Source organism: Balaenoptera borealis (assembly GCF_965194805.1).
Source record: "Balaenoptera borealis genome assembly, chromosome: 19".
NCBI lineage: Eukaryota > Metazoa > Chordata > Mammalia > Artiodactyla > Balaenopteridae > Balaenoptera > Balaenoptera borealis.
In genome coordinates, this window is record NC_138878.1 from 56,644,388 (window position 1) to 56,654,754 (window position 10,367).

A 10,367-nucleotide genomic window follows, 5' to 3' on the forward strand; every position below is an offset into this window, starting at 1 on the left:
GAGGGTTGAGGAGGAGGGAGCCAGGTAAAAGGCTAGGGAAGAGTTTTCCAGAAGGAGGGAGGAGGAACACAGGCGAAGCACCAGCGGGGAGAGAGGGAGCAGTCCTTTATCCAAAGTCAGCAAACAGTCAATGAGCACCTGGTCTTGTGCCCAGCCCCATGCTGGATGGTGCTGGGGACACAGTGTGACCAAGATAGCCTGGGCCTGCTTTCACAGAGTTCACAGTCCAACAGGGAGACAGACCCAGAGTGGCCAGGGTTGGGATGGGGGAATTGCAGGCAGAGAGGTCAGAGCCTTGCTGGGGTAGCCCAGGAAAGGTACCTACTTCACCCTAGGAAGGGAGATCAGGGAAGGCTTCCTGTAGGAGGGGACATGTGAGCTGAGACTTGAATGACCCAAAGGATCTAGGCAAGAGAAGAGGGAGTGTGGAAATTCCCTGGCGGTCCAGTGGTTAGGACTCTGTGCTTCCATTGCAGGAGGCATGGGTTTGATCCCTGGTCAGGGAACTAGGATCCTGCAAGCCACACAGCTTGGCAAACAAAACAAAACAAAACAAAAAAACAAACAAACAAAAAAAAAAGAGGGAGAGAGAGAAGAGGGAGTGGAACAGTTTCATGGGCAGACGGAACAGCCTGTGCAAAGGATCTGAATCCAGATGGAGCTCAGCGCATAGGAAATTTCCAGGAGCTGAGAACTGTGTCCTTGTTCATGGCTGTGTCTCTAGAGCCACACATGCCCCTTCCTTTGCATCTCCTTCTCATTTATACACTTATTCACCAGCTATTTGCAGACAGCTCCTCTGTATCCATCCATCCCTGGGCTGGGCGGTGCTGGGGACACAGCAGTGACTGTGACTGTGCCCTCACAGGACTCACAGTCCAAGGGGGGCAGACACTAAAGAAGTGACTAACGAAATGAGTATATAATTACACACTCTGAGCTAAGTGCTCTGAGAAAAGGATCCAGGTCTGTAAGAGGGGTCTGGCACTCTGATACTATCAGAAATGGCATGGAGGGCTTCTTGGAGGAGGTAACATTTGAGCTGGCACCTGAAGGATACATAGGAGTTCATGCCAAGCTGTGGGTGGTGGATAAATGAGAGTGGGTTTCAGGTAGAGGAAACAGCCCGTGCAAAGGGTCCCTTTGAGAAACTGGTGAACGTGAGAGTGAGGGGAAGATGAGGGGAGGGCCAGCAGGGCCACGAGGAGGGGCTGCGACTTTGTTCTGAGGGCCCTGGGTACCAACAGGAGGGTCAAAGCGTGGAGGGTGGAAACAATCTGATGACAGACCAGGCTAGAGCTGGGAAGAAAATTCACCCCTTGCTGCTCAGGGTCAGATAGACAAGGAAGCTGGTACAGGCTATCCTGTCCCTCTCTGGGTCTCAGAGGGCAGATATCCTTGTTTGTTGCCAATCTTAGGGGACAAGCACAGTCTTTTGCCATGAAGTATGATGTTAGCTGTATGTTTTTTGTAGCTGCCCTTTAGCAGGTGAAGGGAGCCTCCTTTCCCAGGTTGCGCTGAGTTTTTTGTGGTGAAAGATATGTCTCTCTCTCTGTGTCTCTGTCTCTCAATGTGTCCCTCTATGTCTCTGTCCTCATTCCTTATCTCTCTCCGTGTCTCTCTGTGTCTCTCTTTCTCTGTCTCTCTCTGTCTCTTGCTTTTCCTCACCCAAGGGGGTGTGGCCAAGGGAAGTTGAATTTAAGGGGTGGCACCAGTGTCCCAGTTCCGGGCAAGGCCACCTCCATAAACACAGGACATCCTGCAGAGCTGAGGAAGGAGGTGGAAGGCTCTCCTCAGGGACCACCCTCTCCCCACCCAGTCTGAGCCAAGCAGGAGCCAGGTCTTACCCAGTGCAGCCCAGGGAAACTGCTGTCTTCCTCACCCCCGTCCTTTATGCCTGCTCCCGCCCCCTGCCCTCTCTACTGAGCTCCAGTCCCAGGGGCCCAGCCGCCTGGATGCCTGCCCCTGGATGTCCTCACAGACCCCTGCACCCACTGTGTCCCTCTCTGGCCTCAGTGTCAACCCCAGACCTGCTCCCCTTCCGGGTCACCATCCCAGGGTGGCGCCACCATCCCCAAGTCCCCTGGCTAGAGCCCTGGGTCTCATCCTAGGTCCCTCCTCTATTGCAGCTCATCACCCCCACAGCCTGTCTTCTCCAGCATCTCTCCCCTCCCCTCCCCTCTCCTCTCCAAGGCTTCTCTGTCCCTCCGTGGCCTCCCTCCCCTCTGGACTCCTGGCCCCCAGTCTCACCTTCCACCAATGGCAGCCAGAGAGATCCATTTACTTCCAGATTCCTTTACCCTAGTACCTTCAGAGTAAAGTTCCCCCATCCAGGGCCTTGTGTGCCCTGGTTCCTGCCAACCCCTCCAGCTCCATCACTTACCTTACCACTTTCCCCCTGTTTCCAATCAAACCAAGCAGCTTACAGATTCCTGAAAAGATTGTAGGGTCCCTCACTCCCTAACCCTTGCACATCCCTCTGCCTAGAACACTCTCCCCTCAGAACAACAGCCCTTTGAGGTAGGTACTCTTACTGTCCCAGCTTACAGATGAGGACCCTGAGGCCCAGAGAAGTTGAGAACCTTGCCTAGGGTCACACAGCCACAGAACGGCAAAGCAGAAGTTCAAACACAGGTGGCCTGGCTTTCAACACAGTATGGCTTACTGAGTCAATAATCATTGACTGGACTTCCCTGGTGGCACAGTGGTTAAGAGTCTGCCTGCCAAGGCAGGGGACACGGGTTTGATCCCTGGTTTGGGAAGATCCCACATGCCGTAGGGCAACTGAGCCCATGCACCACAACTACTGAGCCTGCGCTCTAGAGCCCGTGAGCCACAACTACTGAGCCTGCGTGCTGCAAATACTGAAGCCCGCGTGCTCTCGGGCCCACGTGCCACAACTACTGAGACTGTGTGCTGCAACTACTGAAGCCTGTGTGCCTAGAGCCTGTGCTCCGCAACAAGAGAAGCCACCGCAATGAGGAGCCCGTGCACCTCAACGAAGAGTAGCCCCTGCTCGCCGCAACTAGAGAAAGCCCACGTGCAGCAACGAAGACCCAATGCAGCCAAAATAATCATCATCATCATCATCATTGACTAAGCATCGTTAGATCTCTACACTGGGACCGCAAACCGTAGGTGTCCAGTAAATACTCATTGAATGAGTGAATGGGACAGGGGCAGAAGGTGAGCCTTGGACGGTACAGGGTTCAGATCCCCCCGAGGACTGGGATACATTATGAGGAGCCCAGAGCCGGGGAGAGATGTGGTCAGATTTGCCTTTTACATAGGGCCAGGCACACAGTAGGGTAGGTACCCATAAATCTTTGCTGAATGAGGGAGGGAGAAGGAGGCCAAGGACAGCTCTCCCAGGTGCTGGATGAAAGAAGAGTATGTATGTGATGGGGGTCCCTATGAATGCCCATGTAGGGGAGCTGGCCTGGGGAGTGTTGTGGTGGGAGCACACAGAGGCTCTGTGGAAAGCAGCCCCAGCTCCAGGGCTGGCGGCTCCATTAGGAATGGTGTGGGCCCTGGAATCTGCTGGCTGAGGTAGCGTGGCCTCCTGGGGTTGAGCCTGAGGGCGGAGGGGCACACCAGAGCCAGGGAGCTGCACAATTGTCCAGGGGTCAGACATGGGGAGAGTAGGGCAGGTCTTCAGGAACAAGCTGTCATAAACCGAGGGCACCAGGGAGATGGGACCAGGGCTAATCTAGCCCATATGCTGCTTTTGTGCAAAAGGCACACCCCTTCCCCAAGGCACTTGACCTCCATCTGCTGAGAAACTGCCTTAATAAATATGTAAATGCATGGTGTGTGAGACGTGTGGTAGCCCCTTAAACATGGAGCCTATGTGCAATGCACAACCGGAGAAACTGTACACAGAGACTCTGCCGAGAGGGGAGCAACGCTTGCCAAACAGGCACAGGGGCAGATGGGACCATCGTTGACAGATGGGTAGGCTGTCTGCATCAATAGGTATCACAGGGACTTCCCTGGTGGCGCAAGTGGTTAAGAATCCTCCTGCCAATGCAGGGGACACAGGATAGAGCCCTGGTCTGGGAAGATCCCACATGCCACAGAGCAACTAAGCCCATGCGCCACCACTACTGAGCCTGCGCTCTAGAGCCCTCAAGCCACAACTACTGAAGCCCACGCGCCTAGAGCCTGTGCTCTGCAACAAGAGAAGCCACCGCAATGAGAAGCCTGCGCACCCCGATGACGAGTAGCCCCCGCTCGCCGCAACTAGAGAAAGCCTGTGGGCCGCAAGGAAGACCCAACACGCAGACAAAAAAAAAAAAAAAAAAGAAGTAGGTATCACAGATTATCCCCCAGTTTGGCACCCAGAGACATCAGAAATAGGTCCTCAGGGTGTTGTGAACAGAACGCATTGCTGACCCCGCACTGGGGACTCCTTGACCACTGGTCAGGTCTCCAGGGAATCTAAGGCAGTGGCAGGACAGACCCCCAGACTGGGCACCAGGGGGCATTGCTGAGCTCAGCCTAAACTCCCAAGGTCTGGGTCTGGGTTAAAACCGTGTTTGAGTCCCATTGCCCAGGGGCTGGAGTCACCAGGTGTTGGAGTCAGGCACCCGGAAGACCCTCAGCCTGGGCACCAGCTCCCTTCGGGCCGTTTCCACTCCCCACCCGGGGCCATCCCATCCACTCCCAGAAATGGGCACGACTTCCTCCGCTCCTCCAGGAAGCTCCACTCTGCCCGCCCCTTCCAGGCCAGAGCGGCCGGCCGAAGCTGCCTGCCTCTCTCCCCTCCCCTGTCCCCCCTCCCTACCCCACCCCCTCGTTTCCACCCCAGCTTCAGCCTCCCTGAAGCTTCCGGCCAGAGTGGAGGCACCCGGGCCCCACGATTTTAGTGTCCCTTAGCCGGGGCTTCCCGCATTCGAAGTGCGGCCAGCCCCTCAGGTCACCGTCCGACCCTCTGCCCCTCCCCCCAACCCACCTCCACCCTCCCCCGATGCAGCTTTCATCGTGCCCCTCCCCCCGTCCCGTACCCCGGGCGCTGCCCTGCCCCCACGGCCGCCAGGAAGGACGCTGCCTGGGTCCCGTGCCAGGCCTCTGAGTGTGCGGCCCCTCCCAGCGGGGCCAGGAATGCGGCTGGACGGCGGGGGCGGTGCAGACACCCGGCGCTCAGGCCAACCCTACCACACAGGCTGTCGGGCAGGTGGCCCCAGCTCGCTGGGGCCCGAGTTTCTTCTAGAAGGAAAGCAGGATCGCCTGCCGTTCTGTCAAGCCACCACACTTGGTGACTTTATTTCGGAATCAGCTTCCAAGCTGCCTTATCCCTTGCCCAAAGAGAGATTTGAGACCCAGAGTGGATTTTATTTAAAACTTGCTGGAGTCTCCCTTTCTTTCAGTGTTTTCCTGGAGAGCTGGCTCTCAGCGCTCCAAGGACAGGCTCCATCCAGCCTTTAGCTTTGTGCTTTTATTTCTGGCTCATTCTGAAAGCTCCCATCTGCCCCCACCCCAGCCCGCAAGACACACAGGTAGACTCCAGGCAAGGACTAGATTTCATTTTCAAACAGTGGCCCGGGGCTCCTCCTCCACCACCATGTACGCACACGGCCGTATCAGGGAGACCTGGCTGAATATGTTCCAGGAGTTTTCCAGAGGGCCAGTTACCAGACCTAACTGGTCTGCTTCTCAGACCAAAAAGCAGTAAAGTTTGAAACCTATCTCCTCAAGTGATGACTTCTTGGAGCCTCAGTTTTCTCAACTGTAAAATGGGGCTAATAATATGCCCATCTTGTTATGAGGATTAAATCAGTTAACACATGTCAAGTACTTAGAACTGTGCTGGGTGTCCATGGCTCAATAAATGTTAGAGGTTATTTTATCACCCTCGCTTTAGCCCAGAAATAAAGCAATACACAGACTTGAGACTTCCCACGACTGGCTTTAATTTCAAAAAAACTGGTTGGGGTCTTTTCCCACATCAGGGAAAGAGTATACCAAGCTGTGCCTCCAGGGATTCAGCACTGGGCCTGGCCCAATCACATTCCAGCCACTAGGCCCTGTCATTTCATCACGAGGGCCAATTCCAGACTCCCCCCATCAGCCAGAGACCAGAGGACGGAGGTGAAGTTGCCCAGGACTGGATTCTTTCTCTCCAAAGCCCCTCTCTAGGGAAGCCAGCTGTGTCTTTCAAAGGAGAGTTGGTCCAGCCACCAGGCTCAGTTTGGACACCAGATCAACATCCCAGCTCTGGAGGGAGTCAGCGCCCTGGCCCTGGTGGCCGCTCCAGTGCCTGTGTGCCCACCAGCACATCCATGAGGTAGTCCAGTTCGGCCTCGTCCAGCTCTGGAGCTTCCTCCTTGCCTGGCCCATCCTCAGGGCTAGATTTGTGGCCCTCAGAGGCTGGTGCCCAAAGTTCACTGTCATACATGGATGTGTCAATGTCCTCAAACAGGCCCTCAAGCCCATCGTCCAGCAGACATCCAGTGGCTGGGCCGAGCAGGTCCAAGGCACCCAAGCTGGGTGGGGCTCCCCCAGTGGGGCGGCCTGGTGGCCCCTCATCTACCAGGGGCTGGGGAGCCTGGCTCAGGCCCTCAATATGGCTGAGGTCCTCCAGAAGGCTGGCCATGGAGGCTGAGAGGGCGGCATCAGAGCTGGCCAGCAGGTTGTCAGCTATGCCTGGGGCTGTAGGCGGGCTGGGCACAGGTGGCAGGGCAGCTGTGGGTGCCATGGACGCCTGAATTCGCCGCAGTGTGTTCACTACGAGCACCAGGTGCCGCAGGTCCGGTTCACTCTGCCGCAGGCTGTGGTGCAGCTTGAGCACTGAAAGGTCAAAGAGGGAACTGGAGGCCACGGCTGGGGGTGCCTGTGCCACTGCTGGGTGGCCAGGATCCAGCCACCAGGTGTCGACTGCCAGGGCTTCTTTCTCCTCCTCCTCCTCCCGCTTTCGCTTCAGGCCCTTGCTCAGCATCATCTGTGGGGAGGGAAGAGTCATTCACTTATGGACAGCCAATGTGAAGTTCGTACCACTGCTGTCCGTGTGATCTTGGGCAAATCACTTAACCTCTCTGAGCCTAGGCTTTCTTAGGGAAACTTTAAGACACGAATGATAATTGTATCTATTTCCTAGAGTTGTTTTAAGGAATAAATGAGATACAAAAAGCACTTAGAACAGTGCCTGGTACATAGCAATTACTCCTGTGAATAAGTACTATTAATAATAACTATTATTATTTATTTCTTCAATGAACCATGTGAAATGTCCAATATTCAACCTTTTTTTTTTTTTTACCCACAAAAGCAATTGTTTCACATGGTTTAATCAAATATTTATTGTCTACTAATACTATCAGACAATAGATAAATAGACAAATACAGGAAATGTACAGATGGTGCTAGGAAGAGACTAAAAGTTTCTGGAGAGTGGTCAAGGAAGGCTCCCCTGAGGAGGTGACAACTGAAATGAGCCCTCAAGTATGAGAAGGAATCAGCCATGGAAGAACCAGGGGGAAGGCATTCTGGGAATAAAGAACAACAAAGGCAAAGAAAGACCTAGAGGCTGGATGAGTTTGAACTGAAAAAAGACTCTGTGGTCAGTGCACAGAGAGACAGGGGCTGAGGGCTGAGGAAGAGGGGGTCCGAGAGTAGGCAGAGGCAAGGAGCTTGGATTTTTATTGTGAGTGTGGTGGGAAGTCATTGAAGGGTTTTGAGCAGGGAGAGTGGTGTTGTGGACTGATTAAGTTTCCAGAAGATCCCCTTGGCTGCTAAGAGGAAGGGGTGGGGGGACGGAGAGGGGCGGGGGGGCGGCGGGGAGGGTGGCCCTGAGATCCATTCGAAGCCTACTGCACTCTTTGGGGTCGGCAAAGATGGTGACTTGGGAGTATAAGGCGGTAGTGGACATGGAAGGAAGTTGGTCGATTCAGGATTTATTTGGGAGACAGAGTGGACAGAGCTTGCCGGAAAATCCTGATGGGCACGGGGTTCACGGAGAGAAGTTTGAGGACACACTTTCCCCGGGGTGGGTGCCCCTGAGCCAACCTGCTTTTTTAAGCCAGGCACCCTGCAGGTACAGTACCCAGATCCTTGCCCAGCAGAACTTTAAGAGTGACCCCTCACACTACTCAAAACTGGGTCCTCGCCTCCTTCCCAGCAGACCCGAGCATCCGGAACCGCAGGAATTCAGCCCCCACCCCCGACTCCGCCCCCCCCGCCCCGGTCCCGGCGCCCCCTAGCGGCACTAGGCCGGCTTTCCCCCGGGTATTCCGGTTCCCCATACCCCGGGACCCTTTACGCTGCCCCGCGGGACGCGGTCTTTCCTGCTTGCCACCCGGGACCTTGCGTGCCGGGATCCCCGGAGAGCTGTTCTGCCCTCTCGGCCTCCGCTCGTTTCCGGAAGGCAGTGGAGGCTACTCCTCCCGAAGCGGCGGCGGCGGGGGCGGGTGAGTCACGCAGCCGGAGCCAGGGAGCCGGCGCCTCCGCCCCCTTCCCGGGCTGCGGCGTGATTCACCCGGCCTGGCCGGGGCGGGCGGCACAGAGAGGCCCGTGCGTCTCGATCCCGGGCAGCCCTGGCGCGCATCTGCCGGACCCGGGGATCGAACCTGCCAAGGGACCCCGCGGCCAGTACCCCTTCTTTCCCAGGCCTCTTCCCTTCATTTACATACCCAGCTCAACAGCTGCCAATCAGAACGAAGAGGGAGCCACCCGCAGCCAATCAGGAAGCGCTGGCGGCAGCATTGCTCGCCTGCTCCCCTTCAGCAACCGGCGCCTGAGTTGAGAGACGCAGTTCTGACTCCGGCTCACGACTCCAGGCTACTGACTCCCCTTAGCTACCGCCCACTCCCGTGGCAACCCCGCCCTTCATCCAGGGATTGGTCCTAGACGGTGATGGGCGGAGCCCGTAGGGGGCAGGTTCGAAGAGGGAGGAAGTTGGCTTCAGGGCGCATGTCCGGGCAGCTGCGTGAGGGGAGGGGGGAAGGTAGGGTGGCTCTTTGCCCTGTGGGACAGTGGTGGGTTGGGACTTTTGTCTCCTAAGGTGCGGGCCCCTCACACCTGCCCACGCACCTGCCAAACCCAGTAACTGAGCTTCTTTCGCACCCAGCCCCAACAGGGATCTACACTCTAGGCTAGCTAGGCCTGGGTTCAAATTCGGACTCACACTCACTCGGTGTGTGACCTTGGTCTCTGAGCCTACAAAGTCTGTTAAATGGGGGTCTTCTTGCCTACCTCTTGAGAGTTAGGAAAATTAAAATAAGGTAGTACCTATAAGAGCACTATATCAGGAAATGCTGGGTAGTTGTATTCAATCGTGGTTACAGGCTGGAGTGGGAGGGTGAGGGTGGGATGCCACTGGAATCCCACCCTGGGCTCCATTCCCTAAGTAGCTGTTTGACTTTGGGCAAGTGCTTTAGTCCCTTAGGAGGGTCTCAGTTTCCTCACTTTTAAAATGAGAGAAATAGCGTCTGGCTCAGAGGATTGTTTTGAGGATTAAATAAAACAATTCCTGCAAAATGCTCAGAGTGGTGTGTAACGTGTCCTTTTTTTCAGTATTAATAGCTGTTGTGGTAATAGCACAGGTGCTTAGTTCAAGTGAGACATTCAGGGTGGGGCGCAAGTAGGCAGGAGTTTAATACTTGTCGGATAAACCGACAATGGGACTTAACCTTCTTCAAGTAGCTCATTTGCTAACTCCTCCTATGGGAAGAACTGTTTGTGAATAAAACTCCTGACCAAAGTAAGATATCAAAAATGCTAACTAGGGCTTCCCTGGTGGCACAGTGGTTAAGAATCCGCCTGCCAATTCAGGGGACACGGGTTCGAGCCCTGGTCCGGGAAGATCCCACGTGCCATGGAGCACCTAAGCCCGCGAGCCACAACTACTGAGCCCGCGAGCCACAACTACTGAGCCCGAGTGCCTAGAGCATGTGCTCCGCAACAAGAGAAGCCACCCAATGAGAAGCCCGCACACCGCAACAAAGAGTAGCCCCCGCTCGCTGCAACTAGAGAAAAGCCCGCGCGCATCAACAAAGACCCAAGGCAGCCAAAAATAAAAATAAATTAATTAAGTTTAAAAAATGCTAACTAGACTGGTTGATTCAGGCAACCGTTATCAATGGATGCTCACCCCTTAGGGTAAAAGTTTAGTGGGGAACAGGATCTTGACAGCTTCCAAGGAATCATCCCACAGATTCCTTGCTAACTGCAAAGGGGGAAATATCCTTTTATGTTGTGGAGGTGTGATGCTCAACACCTTAACCATGTAATGAAACTTTGTATCCACAGCAGTGTCACCTGATGTGATGCGTTAGGAAGTACACAACATTCCTTGTGGAGTCTCCCTGTTAAATTTCATAAACTGAGTCTCATCAGGTGTCTAGACCCAACCTCCAGCTTATATAGGGAAC

The 10,367-nt window shown here is 55.0% G+C and overlaps 1 protein-coding gene across 3 annotated transcripts; it reads right to left on the minus strand.

Moving 5' to 3' along the window:
- Positions 1–5,888: 5,888 nt before the first annotated feature.
- On the minus strand, positions 5,889–9,820 carry SERTAD1 (SERTA domain containing 1). 3 transcript variants are annotated; one of them, XM_082367245.1, is made up of 2 exons: positions 8,628–8,781; positions 5,889–6,940 (listed from the first exon to the last, which is right to left on the minus strand). In XM_082367245.1, exon 2 carries the CDS (start codon positions 6,938–6,940, stop codon positions 6,227–6,229), a length of 714 nt encoding a protein of 237 aa, XP_082223371.1. In that variant the 5' UTR covers positions 8,628–8,781; the 3' UTR covers positions 5,889–6,226. The 3 variants fall into 3 exon arrangements, 2 of the variants coding, with proteins under 2 accessions (XP_082223371.1, XP_082223372.1); XM_082367246.1 differs by lacking the exon at positions 8,628–8,781 and adding an exon at positions 8,243–8,567; XR_014237521.1 differs by lacking the exon at positions 5,889–6,940 and adding an exon at positions 6,947–7,092 and having other exon boundaries at positions 8,628–9,820.
- Between the last annotated feature and the right edge of the window lie 547 nt (positions 9,821–10,367).

Coding starts and splice junctions, on each gene's coding strand:
- SERTAD1 (XM_082367245.1), bottom strand. CDS start 6,940: ATGATGCTGAGCAAGGGCCTGAAGCGAAAGCGGGAGGAGGAGGAGGAG.